Here is an 18,775-nt window from a genome sequence, read left to right as displayed (position 1 = left end):
GAGTTACAACCCTCCTTCCAAATAAGGCCCCATCCCAGGGTACCAGGTCCCAGGATTAGGACTTCAGCATATCTCTTTGGAGAACTTGCTTGACCCAGAACACGGGCATTCCTATTTTCAGCAAAATCACCCACAATCTCAGACTGGCTGGCACAAAGCGTGGATGTCCCCTGTCATGTTTATCCCCTGCATGGCAGAAGGCATCCCTTCTCTCTGTCCTGCCCCTGTACCGCCCCCCATTTCTCTCCTGGTAAAGACCCTGCCCCCCCCGCATTGGTCTCCCCTCCCTGGTGGTCCCCCCTCCCTGCCAGGGCCCCAGCACTGAATGGCGACTCTGAGGGCTCCCATGGCCTCCCAGCTGGAGACCCAACTCCTCACTCTGGAGCTGGACCCTGGCCTGGCAGGGACTTCTCCAGACGCCGCAGCTCCTGCCTCCCTCCCTCTTCCTCTCGGCACAGCTGCTGGGCCCTGCCCGGAGAACGCACTTCCAGGGCCCCCAAGGTATCAGCCAGGAGCTGGTTGCGGTGAGAGCCCCCCAGACATCCCAGGGTTGGGCAGGAGACAGATGTCCCATTAGTGCCATGGAGCAAAGACTGCATCCATGCCGGTGCCACGGGCCTGCCAGGAGCTCAGTACTGTATAAGGTGCGAGACGCAGGGACTCGTGGGCGTGGAACAGGCAGGCTGGCCAGGCGACAAATGCGGACAGGGGAACCCTGAACGTGTAGGTCCAACATGTGGTCGGTGTAACCATGGAGGAACACGGGCAGCCGCCTTGGCTGTGGCTGCGCACAGGGTGCAGGAAGACGGCTGCTGTGTTCTGGGTCTCAGGGGTCTCTCCAAGGTCATACGGAAACTCAACTCTGCCAGCTTCAGAGTAAGAAAACATTTCAGAGCAGGTGGGGGCGGGGGCATGCCCAGCATGGGGATCAGCAGCTGTGACGACCCTGAGGCCATGGGGACCCCGGAGCAACAGGGAGGCTGCAGGAGGCCCAAGGGACGGCCTGAGCTACGGGGCAAGCACCTCGGTGGCCCCCAGAGCCACCAGCAGGGCACAGCGGTCAGCGAGAAGGGTGGGTGGTGACTTTCTGCCACCAGCACAGCCATGCCCCTCCCCCACAACACACTGGCTTGCTCTTCCCAGGGCACCAGACCCCTCCCTGCCCTCCCAACCCCGGGAAGGCCATCCTGCCCTGAGCTCAGCAGGGATTCATCTCCCTGCCCACATACCCACCTGCCTCCCGCCCCAGTAAAGACAGACAAGCCAGCAACAGAAAAATAAGCAAAGGAGGCAACAGGAAATCCGCAGAAAGACAAGCGGCCCGGAAATGTAGAGAATGTTCTGGGCGCCACAGGACCGGGGGAGGCGACTCAGAACTGGGAGGAGCCCCTTCCCACCCGCTGGGCAAACATGAACACACGGACACTGACCTGAGCTGGGCTAGGAGGGGACAGGGACAAGGGACCCACATGCCCCTTGCAGTAAAGGTATGAGGTGGGACAAGCCTCTGGGGAGAGCAGTTTGGTCTTAGAGATTCCCATTTAGCGATTGCAGCCCTGCTGCAACCATCTCCCACGAGTTCTACCTGCGTGTGGGAACAAAGGTGCATGGGTAAGCCCCCTCAGCCCCACCGGGTATGGCCAGTCTGATCACATGTGAGGCCAATGGCCCGCGTACCTCCGACACAGGTCACAGGGCTTGACAATAGCCCGGCCCAAGCCCTGGAGCCCATTCCCGGGTCTTCCCTCTGTGTGAGTCAGGATGGCCCCACAGACCCCACTCAGCCACCCCAGCACAGGGCAGAGAGTAGACCCACTCAGGGTTCAAGAAGCAAACCATCGAGTGAGAGAATGGACGCACACAGACAGGCCACTGGGTGCTCTCCAGGAAACATGGTGGCATCAGTGCCACACGTGGCAGGTCCCCCACCTCGGTGGCCTCAGTTTCCCATCTGTGCACTGGGACACAAAGAGCACCCAGCTATGGCAGGGCTGGGGGAGGGATGAATGGAGAGTCACGTGCTCTGTGCAGGCCTGGCGCCTGGTCCCTGCTCGTGGCAGGACCATAGGACCAGCCACAGAGCTGCTGACGGGACTGCTAAAACCTGGATGGCACACGAGTCCCAGCGGCCGAAGTGGGAGCGGCCCCAGCTCCAACCACCAGGCAAACGGATAAACAAAATGTGGCATGTCCACACAACGGGACATCGATCACCCTCCGAGAGGAAGCTGGGATGCGAGCCACGACGTGGACAAACCCATCCCTTGCACGAGGGACCCAAGGAGTCAAACGCACAGACAGAACTAGATGGCGGGGACCAGGGGCCGGGGCAGGGGTGGGGAGCTAGTGTCTCCCAGGGACGCAGTCGGTCCAGGACGATGACAAAAGTTCTGGGGACAGTTGGGGTCCGGCACCACAGCATGAAGGCATTAAATACCACTGAGCTGGACATGTAGAAGTGGTTAAAATGGTAAATCCTGTACCAGGTATGTTTTACCGCGATTAAAACAAAATGTGCCAACAGACGCTTTCTGGGCCCGAGGCAGTGAAACTGCAAAGCCCAAAGGAGGGGGCTTGGCTGGCTGTGCCCAGGGTGAAGGGGCCTTGCCTGCTGCCCTCACCCACCGGAGTCCCAGGGTCACAGACAATGGGGCGGGGGGTGTGGTCTGAGTGGGGCTTACATCAGGGGCCGCCCCGAGTATGCTCACAGGGACAAAGGGAAGCGGAGGAAGGGATGTGAGCACATGTTCCAGCTCAGCGCAGCTACGTTTACACCTTGGTGCCCAGAGCAGCGTCCTGGACCACGCAACTTTCCCAAATATGGCTGTTTCCCAGCTAAGGCCTAGGGAAACCCCAGACCGCCCCACCCTTGTGTGGATGCTTTCTCAGGTCCTGGGATCCGTGGCCCTGGGTCACTAGCCCCGACCCAGCTCAGGACTTCAGGGGGGAACAGGTGCACATTGGTTCTGAGGATTCTGAGGTGGAGGGGTGGGGAGCCACAATGGGGCAGACAGGGGCAGCAGGAGTCAGGCAGACGAAGGGCCTCCTGTGGAGTCCCTGGTCGAGGCAGCTGGACAGGAAGGGAACAGGTATGCCCACACAAGGAGAGAAGCGTGTGCATCAGCTGGGGGGAGGAGATGGGGACAGCCAGCTGGAGGTCACCCACGGAGCAGTTGCTGACTGACAGAGGGGGGGCGTTTGCAGCGGAAAGCACCCCCCTGAGGCAAAGTTGTGGGGGCAGGAGGAGGAACCCCCAAGAGCTCAGCACGGCCTGGACACAGGCGCTCACCAGGATGGGGTGAGCTGGGGAGAGCCTCGGCCAAGCCAGGAGTCGGTCCCTTGATCCAGAGATCCCATTTCCGGACTGCACCCAGGGGAAGGAAAAGCGAACAGATCTGTGCACCCCCGTGTTCACAGCATGAGTCACAACAGCCAAAAGCAGCCAAGGGTCCATCAACAGAGGAACTGATATGCACAACACCATCCACCCAGTGCAATGTTCCTCAGCCTCAAAAAGGAAGGACGTTCCGACACCTGCCACCGCCTGGAGGGACCTCAGGGACGCTGCTGCGCGCGGGGAGATAAGGCGGCCACAAAGACAAACAGTGTGTGAGGTCACTTGCACGAGGTCCCCCGAGCCGTCCGATCCACAGGGGAGAGAGCGCCATGGAGGCTGCCGGGGGCTGGGGCGGGTGGGCAGGAAATCATTTCACGGGGGGCCCATGGGCAAGCTCTGAAGATGGATGGTGGGAAGGTCCCGCCAGAATGTGAATGTCCTTAACGGTCCTGAACCATCTAGCTCTGGTTAAAATGGCATAAAATATATGATTATATTTTAGCACAATAAAAAATGTCTAGATACAAAAACAAAACAGAAAGCACTCTGCACCTAGTAAAGGCAAGAGGGAAGGGGTCCAACGAGGCACAGAAAACATGCTCAGGGCCAGATTCCACAGGGCCGTGTGCGGGAAGGAAGGCACGGTGCCCCTCCCGAGGGTCGAGGCGGAGGGAAGAGCGGCTTTTGCAAAAACTCATGCGTGTTGTGTGTGATACCATCACACACGCTGCTGCCCGCCCTCCTGGGGATGACAAAGGTAATACACGGACTCTAAGAAATCGTGACTGAGGAGGACATCCCCGGAAGAGCTTGGGGCCCCTCAGTCGGGTCCTCACTACCAGATGTGCGTGGGAGGCAGGAGAGAGCTGGTGGCAGCGGTCAGCGAAGCAAGAGGCTCAGGCTGGTCAGTTATCGGGGGTCAGGAGGGTGCTGTGAGCACCAGGACATTCGAACCAGAGCAGATGGGGCCTGGGTACACAAACGTGTCCTTTAAAGTCTCCTTTCTCCCTGGAATCGTCGGTGACACTTGATGCCCAGTGGGTGGGTGGGGGCACGGCTCCTCCGAGGGGATTCCACCTGGCCTCGAGCTCAGCTGACCAGACCCCCGGACCCGCAACCAGCACCCCGCCCCTCCAGTGCTCCCATGAGCCATGTGGGGACAGAGACAGGGCCCAGGGCAAGGGCCCTGCGGCCAGGTGACCTTGGCTTCCCACCTCCCCGCCAAACCCAGAATCCAGAATATTTCTGAGGATTTGGGGAAAAGCAGCAGTGTCACCAGCACCCGAGTTCAGAAGACACAGGAGCTATAATCTTATGGGATCCCCGCCTGGCCCTGCCAGTCTGGGCCCTAGATGTGTCTGGCCTTTAGTCACCAGCCCCTCATCCCCTTTCACAAGACCACAGCCATGCAGGGCCAGGTTCCCCCTGCAGTTCATTCCCCTTCGCCGGAAGCTCATGGGCACGCAGGGAAATGGCCTTTGCCCAACACGAATGCGATTCAGGCCTATTTGTTGGAGCAGAGTTGAGGGATCAAATCGGTATCTGAATAATTCAGCTTCCCCAGGAGACCTGGCTGGCGAGGGGGGTTGGATGTGTTCAGGATTCGGAGCGGGTCCCCTTGGCAGGTTTGCACACAGGAGAACTATCTGCGAGGCTGCCGATTTTGAGCGCTAAGCCAAAACACGCCTGTCAGTAACGAGCTCGCCATGCCGTCCCCGGGCTCCACGTCACGCTCCTCTCCTCTGCTCGGCCCAAGCATTCCAGATCTCCAAATGTTCAGCCTGAGCACTGAGCGATCTGTCACCCTGGACAGAGAGTGGACAAGTGTGGACAAGAGTGGACAAGAGCAGAGCTCCTGCTCACTGGCTCCAGGTAGGAAGGCACACCGACATCCCTGCACATTTCGCAGAGCTCCCCCCACCTGCCCCAGTAGGGACCCGGGTCCTCCTCTGCTGCAGAGCTGGGCAGGGAGGGAGCCATGCTGGCACAAGGGGGCTGTGTCGCCTGCCAATGCTGTCCTATTGCTTCCACCGTGGCCAGTGACTGGCCCTAGCTCCCAACTAGCCACGGATCCCGGCGGCTACAGGTGCACCTCTCCAAGTCGCGGCGACTCCAGAGTCAGTCACGCCGTGGGAAATGAGAGGTTCTATTCCTGGCCTAAGCCTCTTTCCCAAAACTGGGCCAGCCAGGGCCCAGCTACTGCCTGGGTCTTGGGACTGGCCTGAGACCTGTTCCTGGGTCCCTGGGTCTCCCTAGTCTCTGTGGCCCCGAAGGCTATCTGCTCCCAGGCCATCTCTCCGCAGGACCACACCCCCAGGGGGCAGGATCCCGTGGGCTTCGTGCAGCTGGGTCCAAGCACCGAGGGCCCAGCAGCCCAGGCCGAGCCCTGCCACCGTTGCCGTCGCTCTCCAGCTCCCTTACCCCGGACACACCTCCCTGTTACCTAGCTTCACAGATCACACATGCCACCGATTCCACAAGATGTGTGAAGCTGATGAGGACAGAAGGACTGTGGACCAGACTGCAGTGTGAGTCCTGTTAGATGGGAGGGAGGGGCCCACCTGCACTCTGGCCCTCTCTCCTGCCCAGCCCGAGGCAAGTGCCAGCTCCCGCCCCAAGGACAGTGCCCTGTGCCTGAGGCTTTTTCTCTCTTACAAAGGTTGTGACACCAACAGTGCCCAAATCTGGTCTGGAATCGTTGGCAGAATCACCAGCACACTCCTGGACCCCACGAGCCCTATCAGAATAGCCAGGAGTCCATCCTTTGCAGAACCCAGGTCCCTGTGTTCCCTCTCCTCCTCTTCCTCCTCTCCTCTCTGACTCAATCAGCTCCTCATGTGGTCACTGAGCTCCAGCTGTGAGCCTGGTACCACCCAAGGCTCAGGATAACCACGAATGCAAGAGGCGGACAGGGCACTGAGGCCAGCCCTGTGCCCAGCACCTCCCCCAGAGCCTAACCGGGGCGTAGGCAGAAATGAAGTTTCTCTAACACGCCCTCTACTTGCTCCTCCAGGGCTCTGTACCTGCTGCCAGATGCCCTCCTCCCACTGTTTTGGCTACCTCCTGCTTGGTGAAGTATACCTCTTTCAGGAAGCCTGCCAGGATTTCTCTCTCATCGCATGTTAACCAGCCACCTTCTCTCTGTTCCCAGAGCCTCCCTGAGAAGTGCTTTCTTATGGTGCATTTTCATCATGCACTGTCTGCCTTTCTCATCAAGCCTGGAGGAAGAACTGAGCTAGGTCACCTCCAGCACCCGGCCAGCAGATAGACATCCCAAGTGAAATCACCAACTCTTCCTCCCATCTCCCCCTACGGATGCCTGGTGGCTTTGCTGCCTGTTAGAAGGAGTCTCTGTCCATGCGACTCAGAGCAGGGCCCCACCTTTGGGGCAGAGGGAAGGGTCCCCTGTGAAGGGAGTGTCCTTCCTGAAGTTGACCCCCTGGGGAGAGGCAGGTCCTCACAGAGGGAATTAGAAGTTGGAAGGGGAGGTCCAAGGAGAAGCCCCCCTCTTTCCTGCTGGCCAGTGCTTTGGCCGGGAAGCTGGCTGAGGCTGAGGGGCTGTACCATCAGCCCTTCCAAATCCAGAGCAAAGCCCTGCTGAGATCCCTGCTGGGCCATAGGGGTTAGGGGGAAGGGAGGCATCCAAGCCCAGAGCAGGGCATCCGTGGTGGAGAGTTCCCAGACCCCTGGGACCCCCAGGGGCACAAGTGGCCCTCAGGACCCTGCTTTCCCGCAAGATGTTCCTTCCAAGGTACCCAGCTTGGAACCTGTGGTCATATTTTAAGTTAGAAAAACATTGATTTCTTCTCATAATGCGGAAGAAAACCACACACACACACACACACACACACACACACACACAACCTTGCACTGAGCACAGAACTCTGAAGAACCCAGGAGACATGCACCCTGGGACAGGTGAGAATTGGGCGGGGCCCATCTGAAAGCCCCACCCCTGCCTCCCCCCTCCACTGTGTTACCAGCTGGGTGACCTTGGGCAGGTGGCCTCCTGAGTGGGAGCACCAGCCCCCTCCCCGCAGGGATGCAAGCACTGGAGTTCAGCTCAGACCGCTTGTCCCCCGTGCACCCCGGGCTCCTAGATGCACGGCAAAGGCAGACATTGATTTTTATTAGAGGAGTCAATGCCTCCCGCAGCTCAGGTCCTGGCCGGTGTGGGCGGGGTGCCCCATGGTCAGCACACACCGGGGATATATTTAGCTCCGGCTGCAGCAGCCAGGGGCAGGCATTCCAGCCGAGGACGCAATGTTTCAGACCGGCTTTCAGGGCTGCCCCAGGACCCGGAATCCGCCAGGCCGCTTGTTTGTAGCGGGAGCTTGTGTTATCATGAGTACACACTCCCTCACGTCGGGGGCCTACGCTCGTAGCCTGCGGATGCCACCCACCGCCCTAGTTCCACTGTGAAAACACACCTCCCAAAATAGAGGACACCGTCCCCAGAGCAGGAGCCAGGAGCCAGGCAGCTGCTCTCCAAGCAAACCTCCTCCTCGAGCGAGAGCCTGTCTCCGGCAGATCCCTAAAGTGAATCAGCAGGAAAAAATAACACAGCACAGCACTAGGAGGAATAACAAAAGGGCCCAGAACCCTATGGCATTTGGCTGTATTTTCTTCTAGGGGGATTTTTTCGGCAGGTTTTCTAGAAATTGTATAAAATTCCAGGTCCCGCGTTCATTCATGGGCAGCAGCAATGCCCAAGGCTTACGGATCCTTGACGATCCTCTTAACGGCTGCGTACTAACCTGCCTTTATCAGTATCTCCCCAACACCCCATCAGGGGGTTGGCAGGGTCAAAGCCATGGCCGTAATAAGATTAAGACGTTATTTCCCCTCTCCGCTTCCACCTGCTCCCAAGAGGAAAGTTCTGCAGTGGCTGGTGACGAATGATAGCACACAGGCAGGACGCGAGAGCCCAGCTGTCCCCCATTAGGCCGGACATTAATGAGATTTGCAAAACTGCAGAGCAAGGCCTCTCTGGGCACTAAAAATATGATCACACATGGAGGGCTAGGATCCAACAAATTAGCAAAGACCTTAGAATTTCCTCCATTTTAATTTCTAACTCAGTCAATCTCAACAAATACAATGCACTCCAAAGCTCTTTGGGACCCTCAGGAAATTTGAGTTGAGGCACTCAGACCTGGGTGCCACAGCCCTGGGTGGAGAATGATCCAGGCTCCCAGCATCGCGGGGTTGAACGGCTGTGGGCCCGACTGAGCCAGACTTGTGGCAAGTGAGGCTGTGTGTCTAAGTCCATGTCTGTGTTCCAGAGCCTTTGCAGAAAGATTCGCAGAAGCCGAGGTGCCTCTCTCAAAAGGCAGGAGTGTATTTAAGACCCAAAGCGTGTGCTGAATTACTCCCTTAAAGCTGGTACGAACCGAGGCCCAGTCAGCAGCCTGTGACAGCATGTAGCTCACAGGGTCTGGGGATGTTTAAATTGAGCCCAGTAAAGAGTAAATTTGTTTCCCAGGAGAGGTTGTTCTCAAATCCACGTGAGGAGGGGAGAAGGTGTGGGTCCTAGAAGTGGCGTGCTCCAGAGGCTGCCTGCAGGATGCTGGGGGGTGGCCCCCCATTGTAGGTGTGATCAGGTGTGGGTCTGGAGTTGGGGAACAGCCCGGGGGATCCAGGCGACCCCTGATGTGCTCATACAAGTGTCCTTGTGGGCAGGAGGCAGAGGGAGAATGGACACAGAAGGGAGGCCTTGGGGAGACAGGGAGGGGAGGGGTGCAGAGTCACCACCCCCGAAGCTGGAGGAGGCAAGAAAGGGATCTACCCGGAGCATCGAGAGCAGGTGGTCCTCGGGCCGAGGAGGGATTTGGGGTAGCAGGAGATGGAGGCCAGGGTGGGAAGGGGAAAGGCGGCAGGGGTGGCAGGACAAAGCCTCCCATGGCAGGCCTGCCTTGGCCAGATGGGAACTAAAGGGCTTGGAGGGAAGGGCAGTCAGGGCAGCACAGAGTTCCAGGAAGACCTGCCCGAGGACCCCAAGGGTGGCCTGCAGACTGTTGGCAGTGGCGCCCTCTGTCCCTCAGCACCAGGAGCCCCGGCCCACGCTGGGCTGCACCCCACGCCCGTGCTGTGCCCCCCTCCCCCCTTGGAGACAGGAGGGGAGGCGCCCAGCTGGACATGTGGCTTCTCGCATACATATCGCATTTCCTGGTTTCTGCAGCAGCCTGCAAGGTGTGCAAGGGAGCTGATGTGTAATTCTGCACCCACAACTGCTCCTTGAGCATGCGGCAGGCCAGGCCTGGTTTCAGAGCTGCAGGTGAACTGCTGGGTCTGAACCACAGATGAGAAGTAGGATCAGAGTGCATCTAGGCTTGAACAGAGGAGCCCTGGGGAGGCAGCAGGGTGGCCAGCCCCCAATAACGTTCATATCAGGTCAGCCACACTGACTTCCCCTCCTCGATGCCCAGCCCTTCAGCCTCCCTGCTCACCACCCATGTGCTGGTCTCAGGACTCAACTCCATGTCTACTCCTCCAGGAAGCCTTCCCTGATGCCACGTGGAGGGATTCCTCTTGTCCTGTCCCCATTCTGCCCCCCAGCCAGGTTCCGATGACACATGTCCCCCGTCTGGATTATGACCTCCGGTGGGGAGTGTCCCTGTTGCACTGGTGTCCTCAGCACCCTCCGTGTGTCCTCCACAGGTTCATGCACCCAGAACCATTTCTTACCCCCTTGGTCAGACCAGCCGCTGCTTCATCTGAGGCAGGTGAGAGGAGGGGCAGGGGCTCAGGGACCCAGAGGCAAACACTGCCTACAATGTCTCACGGGAAAGAGCCCCAGCTATCACAGGGGCAGTGGGATGGGTGCTCAGAGATGCTGCCCCACTCCCCGTGCCCCAGTTAGGAGTATGGGTTTAGGGGTCAGCTTGGCTTGCCAGCTGGATGGCCTCAGGCAGGTGACCTGATTCTTTGGGCTTGTTTGCTCACCTGGGAGGAGGGAATCTGTTAAGGATCATGGCACGTGGGAGCCCAGGACCCTCAGTCAGCACTGGAACCCCCGCCCCTGCCTCCCCCCGGTGGGAAACAGGGCAAGTCGCTGCTCATGGCGGGGGCCAGCTTTCCTGACAGCAAACTCTGGTCCCACTGTGTCGATACGCAACCACAGGGCTGGAGGACCCAGAGGACAAGTGAAGGCTCAGAAGGTGGAGGGGTCTGCCTGGGGGACAAGCCAGAGCCCAGTCTTCTGGCACTCCAGGGGACCAGCTCCACCTTCCCACCAAACCCAGAGGCGCTCACACACCATGCCAGGACCCAGGCTCACCCAGGACCAGTGAAAACCAGATTGTGCCAGACCCCTCCCACTCACCAGGGGATGATCAGACTATGCAGACCCCTCCCCACCCATCAGGGAGTGTCAGACTATGCCCCCCAGAACTAGAGAAAGGCATGGATCCAGACCCTACAGATGTAGACCACTGAAGACTGCGGGGAGGTTGGGGTTCAGATGGGACACTGGCCAGGAGAGGAAGGCTAACGGAGGTCCAAGAAGGTGACGTGAGTACGGGTGATGTGGGTTTGGAACCAGGAGCTAACCAGGCCAGAATCCTGGCTGGCGCGTCACCGGACACACCACAGATATCCAGCCCCGGCTTCCTGAATAATCGGGAGATGTGATCGGAACATGTACCCCTAGCGCTGGCCACACCCACCCAGTGTGCTGTGCGCCCAACCAGGCATCCCGGAGCCTGAGGCATGACCCCCTGCCCTAGGCGAGGAGAGGCCCCATGAGCTGGAGTATGAGTCCAGAGGTTCTCACTAAACATGGACCCCTCCTTGTCCCTCCTCCCACCAAGGGCAGTCCTCCCTAACTCCTTATTCATAAAGGTGCTCCCTGAGCCCTTCCAGCAGCAGGAGAGCCCAGCAGCGTGTGTGCTCGGATAGGACACTGCCTCACACCACTGAGGAGGTCTGGAACAATCCTCCCTTTGCAAAATGCTACCATCCTCCTCTCCCTGGACCTCCCAACCCAGCAGCAGGGAATGCAGGGAAAGTGGACCATCTGTCTGAGCATCCAGCAGCTGCTGTGACAAATGGGCACAGACGTACAGTCCTAAAGCAGACGTAATCCCTGACAGGGGATGGGCTGGGGGATGGACTCTGCAATGGGTCTGCAGGGCTGGGTCCTCCCAGAGCCCCCAGGCGAGGATCCCTTGCTGGCCCTTTCCAGCCTCAGGAGGTGCCCTGGTTCCGAGCTCGGGGCCCTCTTCCATCCTCCCTCCCCTCACCTCTGCTTCTGCCCTCCTGCCTCCCACTCCTGACAACTGCTGATCACGAGGGGCCCACCAGGCAGTCTCCCCAGTGCGAGGTCCCTAACTAAATCACATCTGAAAGCCTCTTTCCAGCAAAGGCACAGGTTCTCGGATAAAGACAGGGACATCTTTGGGGGGCCATTATTCAGCTACTCCCCACCATCTGGGATGAGGCATTCAGGGAGGGGCAGCACCTGGCCCTGAGTCACACCAGAGCCAGAGCCAGAGCCAAGTCCTCCACAGGAAACCCCAGCCCTGTCCACCGTCCCCAGCTGCAAGGAAGGCAGACTGTGTCCTAGACAGCCTGGAGTGTAAGATCAAGGAGGAGGACTTGTGGGATGGGGGGAAGGGAGGCAGATGGGCAGCGCAGCTGGAAAAGCACAAGCAAGGGTGTTTGGGTATCAGGAGCAAGGACAGCGAGTTGCACACAGTAGGTGCTCAATAAATAGTCATTGAAAGACTCCAGGAGCATTCCGGAATGGCTTTAAGCCCTTGTGGCCTGCTGAAGGCTGGGACCAGAGGTGGTCCCGACCCAGGCTGAGGCTGGACCGTATCTGGGCCCCAACCGGGACTCGGAGACGTTGTTTTCCAGTCTGATGCCGACACCAAGGAGGAGAAGCAGAGGGTCAGAGAGAGGCACACGGTGGGGAGCCCTTGGCCCAGGTTGATGGCAAACCCTGAGGGAGGTTGAGCGCGATGAGGGGCCGCAAGGTCCATCTTCCATTCATCCCTTCCTTGGCCAGATGCTCAGGGAACACCTGTCCCAGGCAGCCTTGGGGGGCTCTCCAGGAGAATATCCTGAGGTCTGCCCTGAGTTTTAGAGGGCGTGGACAGCTGGGACAAAGGCCATGTCACCTGCTTCCCAGCACCCTGCACGCCCAGCACCCTTGAACAACCACAAAGAGTGGGAGGCAGAGTCTCTGCTCCGCAGGTGTGGAAACTAAGGCAAAGAGCCCCAACACCGTCCAGTTGCCGGGACACAACAAGCAGGTGATGACTGGGACCAGAGCCCAGGTGAGCCTGACCCCAAAGCCACTGCCGTATTTCCCAAGCCGTCAAGATGGCCCCTCATTGCTTAGAAATCTTCAGGCAAAGCACACAGCGCACAAAACCCCCAAACACACCCTTTAGCGACAGAACCTGTTTCGTATATGCCCCCAGCCTAGAAGCCTGCCGAGGGCGGAAGGCACCCAGGACTGGCCCTGGCTCCCAGTGGGGCTCCCCAGTCCTGCCCACAGACAAGGAGGACTGAGGACAAGGGGGATCCAGGTCTGGCTCAGGCACCAGACTCACACAGACACGGCTTCCCTCCCTGGCAGGCAGTGGAGAAACCCCCTTACAGTAGGGAGTCTCCATGTGAAGGGCAAGTGCTTCCTGCCACGAAATTGTCCAACCAGGTCGATGTGGCAGGAAAGGTGGCCATGGTTCCCTGAAATGCTGGCTTAGCCTCAAACCCAGACAATCACTCTTGGAACCGTGGAGGGGACTGGATTATTGTCAGAAGCCGATCACAGCCCTGAGGATGGCGGTGGCCCCCATCTCTGCAGATGGGGACCCTGAAGTCCAGAGAGGGAAGACAGCCTACCCAAGGTCACATGACGGCCTGGGTTGGTGGGGCCAGGATTCCTGGGAGCTCAGGTACCAGCAGTGGGGCTGGGCTGGCCGCCACGGCCTTGTCCCAATGGCATGGGACAGCCAGGACTGCTGTCTTGCAGTGGGAAAAGACAGCTCCAGAAGGCCTCGAGGAGCTGGTGGGAGAGCTGGGGTCAGAGGGTCAAGGTTGCAGAGAGTCACACAGGCTTGCCAAAGTTGCTTCATGGCCCAGGGGAGAAGATGGGCCCTGGGAACCCCCATCAGGAAAAAGCACTGTCATGATGTCCCAAATGGTCAAGTCTTATCCATCCCACTCAGCCCCATACTACAAGGGGGTAGTGAATCACCCACAGAAGCTGGCTCCTGTGGGCACAGGAGCGGGGCGGCAGCAGACGGTTGGAGACCACATGGTGGGAAGATGAGCATCCAGGCACAGCAGGGTTCTGCTGTTCCGAGGTGCTGTGGCATGCTCCCGGGCCACTGACAGCCCCTTCTTGGGCATCTGCAACCCTACCCGCGAGTGGGGACACCCCAGCAGCCCTCTGAGGTGCTATGAGGGTTTAGGATGCCCAAGGGAGCATCCCCTGAGCCACGGCTGCCGTGACACTGAAGTAGGGTGCTGCCCGACACCCTAGAGACCTCGGGGATGGAAACATCCCCAAGTAAACAAAGACGCTCTGCTCAGGTTGCCGTGCCCTGCGCCCTCGCAGCCTCGAGGCCTGCTGTTTGCTGCCCATCTGGGCTGGCCCGCACCCGGCTGGTCCCCTCAGCAGCTCGCAATGTGATCGTCACCCAAAAACAGGCTGCTATCTGAACACCACCCATGGTCTCCTGTTGCAAGTACTCTAACTGCCTTTGCAAGCCTCTCACACCTGTTGGAACCTGCACCCTTGGTCCCTACGGAGACCCCGGGGGAGGCAGCTGCAGAAGCACAGGGAGATTCCATGATCAAGAATGCTAGCAGGGGGCAGAGCAGAATGAGCTCCTCAGACCCAATTCAGGGGAGGCCTTCCCATGTCCTGCCGAGGCAGGTGCAGAGCAGGGGCTGCGAGGAAGCCCCCTGCACCAGGGCAGGGCAGGGCAGGGCAGAGAAAGGGTCAGCACCCTGGCAACTGCCGTCATCATCCACCGTGGCCAGTGCCAGGACAGACCCCACCAGCTGGACCCCTTCTCACCCTCTCCTTTTGTTACCCAGATGTGCCTATCTTCTCTGGCCAGCTCGCAGCTCTCCCATGCTCCAGAGGACGCTCTGGGGGGTCAGGGAGCCAGACTGGTGACTTCTTCATGAGTGAAGGTCATGTTCCCTTTTCTGGGACAGTAAGGCTGGACTCGCCAAGAGTTCATCGAAGTCAGAGCTTGATTCTAGAAAACATGCCCTCTATCCCCAAACTACCCCATTGACAGAAATGGTAAAGAATTAAAGGGTCTTTGGTGGCAGGCTAGGGAGTAACCCTGAACCTCTGGGGAAAGAAATCCGAGCCTGGGGATGCCCGTGCTGAGCCTAGGAGTGCCAGCTGGGTCTTGGGCAACAAACTGTCCTTTTCAGATGATTTTCTGGGTCAGGATGATTTGTCTTCTGTTGCATCTAATTCAGATGGAATCACGCAGGGGAACCGGGCACCAGTCCCCTGCCTGTGGGAAGCTCCTGAGCACTGTCCGCTCCGCTCCCATCCAAAGGACAGTGGCCCCTGCAGAACACAATGGTCTGGGCCTCCCGCCGAGTCATGGACTTTCCACATGCCCTCCTTGGACCTGGCGGCAATGCTTCCTCCTCATTTTCACTGGATTTTTAATTGTAAAAGAGAAGTATGGACCACAAAGAAAATTTGGGAAAGCCACAGAAGTATAAAGATGCAGATATGGGAAAACTCTTTCTCTTTTTTCCGCTCAAGAGAGAGATCCCTGCTGACATCTGGAGTGGGTCCTTCCGATTTTCCTCCTCTACGGTGCTCGCAGCCTCAAGATCACCCAGGATGGACAATTGTGGTCCATTGTTTTTGGAGTTAAAACTGGTTTGCTGGAGCTTGGCGCGTCACATTAAAATCTCCTCACACACTGTTGGCTAAAATGAGCACCCTGCTCTCCCGACCTGCAAGAAACTTAGGAAGGATGCGGACTCTGTCTATTCCTGCTGGGCCCACGGTGGGCAGGAGGTAAACCCTTGGTCACTGAATGAGGGACAGAATGGCTGGCTGACTTCTGTCACTCTTCTCCACATTGGGGCAGCCTCCAACTTTCTGTCGTACTGTCCTCAGCATCTTTGTGGTGGTGAAGCATTGTCACCAGGTCCAAGGAGGGCATGTGGCGACGTCCTTGTCCACACTCAGGTTAGGTGAAGAGATGTGTTCTGTTCTAGAGACCCAGGGCTGTGCCAACCAGAGTAGGCAACTGGGGCTCAGGTCCTAGATTGCCACACTCTCTCCTTGACCCCGGACAGTTGCTTTTCCTTCTTGGGGCCTTGGCTTCCCCTCTGGGCACATGAGTGGGTTTGGACGGCAGCATGCTTCTAAGTCCCTTCTAGCTCTGGGATCCTAACCAGGCAGCCATGACCACAAGACAGCTGAACCAGCTCCACGCCCCTACCGTGGGCTCTCCACCCAGCCCTGCCCCCCGTTATGAGTTATTATTCCCCCCTCCAAATCCAAATGCTGAAGTTCTAACTGCTAAGACCTCAGAATGTGACTGTATTTGGAGGGGGGACTTTACGGAGTAATCAAGGTAAAACGAGGCCAGGCAGATGGTTCTAGTCTAATATGAACGGTGTCCTTATAAGAAAAGGAAATTTGGACACACACATACATAAGGAAAGCCCTGTGGACACAGAGAGAAGACGGACATCTATAAGTCAAGGAGGAAAGCCGCAGCAGGAACTAACCCTGCCCGCACCTTGAACTTGGACTTCCAGGACCTGGCACCCAGCGGGGGCAGAGCCGGCCTTGGAGCCCCTTCTAGCTCAGGCCCCCTTGTCCGTCTCACCTCGCCCATTGTGACTCCCGGGACTGCCATGTTATGAGGCCACCACCATATACTGTGGCTCATCTACTGTGCCCCATATGCATGGGCCAGGGATGCTGGCAAAGCTAAGGGCATTCCCTCCATACACTGGGGAAAATGAGACACAGGGCACCCATAGCAAGTGCACTGGGTTTGGATCTAGGCCTGACACAGAACACCACCTCTGACAATTTCCCCAGCTACCTCAAAATCAATGAGTCACAAAACAAGTAGGCAAATATATGGGGCCCAGAGACCACACCAAAGCCATCTCCAAGGTGACCTGGGTCACCTGACTGAAGGAAGATAAGCCTGCAGCTTGGTGGCATGAGGGAGAGGGGCAGCTCTGACCTGGGGAGGTTGTGCAGAATGTCTCAGGCTTGGACCTAAGGGCCGGCTGCCAGTGTCTGGGCAGCCGGACACTGGACCAGCTGATGTCCTCCCACACACTGATGTCCCACAGCTGACACCAAGCCCTGGGATGATGGGCGTCTTCTTGGTGGGAGAGCATCAGGGGACCTTCCCTCATTGATGATAGAATCCCTGACCTGTTGTACATGCACAATGGCCAGATGTGAAAGCCAGGTGCCAGGCACAGGGCCACACTCTCCCCCGCTGCGGGGGGGAGGGTCTAGGGACACACCTGGGTCACAGCCATAGGCGGACAGGGAGCAAGCTCACTGGCAGTTCTGAAGGGCTGACTGACACAGGCAGACTGAGGGGAGCAGGACCCCCGGCAGTGACCATCACAAGCTACTGAGGACCTACTATGCAGGCAGTTTCCCACTGGAATCTCATCCTCTCCAGGCAAAAGGCATAGAGCTGCTTTTGCACGTCAGGAAGCCGAACTTGGGAAGGTACCACCATTTGCCAAGACAATTTGCCACCGGACAGATGTATGGGCCAAACCCCAGACCCCTTGCTCGTTCGAATCATGACCCCACACCAACAGACACCAGTGCCCACACAGCCCTTCTCCCAGGACAACCACAAACGCCAGTGCTCCTTCCAGGGCTCCCCCTGATTACAAGGGGGACCGGAGGTAACAATTATGATCACAGAAAACCTAGAATTACCCTGTGTGCACCCTGCCATTATCCCCACCTGACATTAGATGAACATGTCTGGAGTTTCTGCCAGGTCTCGGGGTGTCCCGCTCCCTGGCCTCCTCCAGATAACAGGTTGGCCATTTCAGAAATCCTCTAGAGATCCTGCTTCTTGCTGCCTGCCATTTGCTCTCAGCCACTCTCCCAACACCCACTGCCAGTGTGGTCCCTCCTTCCTGGGTTGGAGGGGGAGGGGATGATGTCCCCTGGGAGATGGGTCCCTGGAAATTGGAAACAGCCCTCCCAAACCACAAGCAGGGAGCAAGCACTCATCAAATGAACACTAACCACCCACCGCCCCGCCCCCCCGCCCAGTCCGATTTTTCCTCCAGCTTGTCCAGGTTTTTTCTGCACCATGGCCAAGGGCCATACTGCAGTCTGTGGCCAGACACGGAGGGAAAAAATCACAGGAGTCAGAAAGTACCAGGTTCGAATCCCCACCCCCCTGCGTGACCTGGGCAGGTGACTCAAGCTTGGTGAGCCTACGTCGCACCCTGAAAAATGGGGTGACGGTCCCTCCCTGCCTGGAAATGTACGGACCGACCCTCAGCTCAGTGTGGGGCCACAGGAGACTCTCAAAACCGGGATCCTCCGTCCGCATATCAGACTCTTCCTGCCAAGGCCTCCCTGCTGTTGGTCTCAGTTTCCCCAAGCGCAATAGGCGCGGCTGGCTGGTGACGATGTGGGATTTTCCAGGGCCCACACAGAGGCGGTCAGATCCGGTGGGTGCGGCGGAAGGCAGCCGCTGGGATGAGCAGGGAGGGGGTGCGGAGAGATGCTGCCTGGAGGAAAATGGGGCGGGCCGCACACACCTGCGGGCTCTGCGCCCCCAAATCTGCAGCGGGCGAGCCCAGGGCGCCGGGGCTCCGCCGGACTCCCCCAAACCGCCGGCTCAGGCTGAGCGAGCGCCGCGCAAGGGCGGCGGCCCCTGCCGCAAAGACCCCCGTGTGACCACACCTCTCTATAGCAGGGCCTGCGGTGGCCCCTCGCCCCTCGCCCCTCCCGGTCGCTTTCTGCAACCTACAGACACCCGGGATCCTGGAGAAGCAAAAAAGTGGCGCCTTCCAGACAGCCCGGCGCAGCCAGCCTGGCCGGCGCGGGGGAAGCCGGTCCCTAGACCGCTCTGCAGAGCTGCACGCGCCCTGGGCGCAGGGGCAGGGACCTGCGGACAGGCCCTAGGGTTTGCAAGACCCTGCGTTGAAAGTTGGGTGGAGCACTGGGTGATTTCGCCTGTGCTGCAGGTGCAACCCCAGAATGCCTTCACAGCCGTTGCTGCGCCCAGATCCAGCCCGGGGACGCGCCAGTCTCTCGGTCCCCACACTCACCTGCACTCATCTCAGCGGCAGCTGGGAGGCGGTCCGGCGCTGCGGAAGCCAGAAGCTCCTGCCCGCAGGTGCCGCGCCCGCGCGTTCGCCCGCCCGCCCGCGGGTCCGCTGGCCTTGGGTAAGGTCCGCGCCCGCCCGCAGCGCCGCCGCAGC

The 18,775-nt window shown here is 58.9% G+C and overlaps 1 protein-coding gene across 11 annotated transcripts in view; it reads right to left on the bottom strand.

The window, feature by feature from the left end:
- ABLIM2 (actin binding LIM protein family member 2) overlaps window positions 1-18,775 on the bottom strand; it is a 133,841-nt gene extending 115,066 nt beyond the window's left edge. For all 11 annotated transcript variants that reach the window (XM_059380171.1, XM_059380193.1, XM_059380187.1 and 8 more), the window contains exon 1: window positions 18,623-18,775. In XM_059380171.1, coding sequence (XP_059236154.1) covers window positions 18,623-18,632 — 10 coding nt within the window. In that variant the 5' untranslated portion in view covers window positions 18,633-18,775. The remainder of the gene's footprint in view (window positions 1-18,622) is intronic.

This window comes from Mustela nigripes, chromosome 1 (genome assembly GCF_022355385.1).
Source record: "Mustela nigripes isolate SB6536 chromosome 1, MUSNIG.SB6536, whole genome shotgun sequence".
Classification (NCBI taxonomy): domain Eukaryota; kingdom Metazoa; phylum Chordata; class Mammalia; order Carnivora; family Mustelidae; genus Mustela; species Mustela nigripes.
The sequence above is the reverse complement of the archived record's forward strand: the minus strand, read 5'-3'. Positions and strand labels throughout refer to the sequence as shown.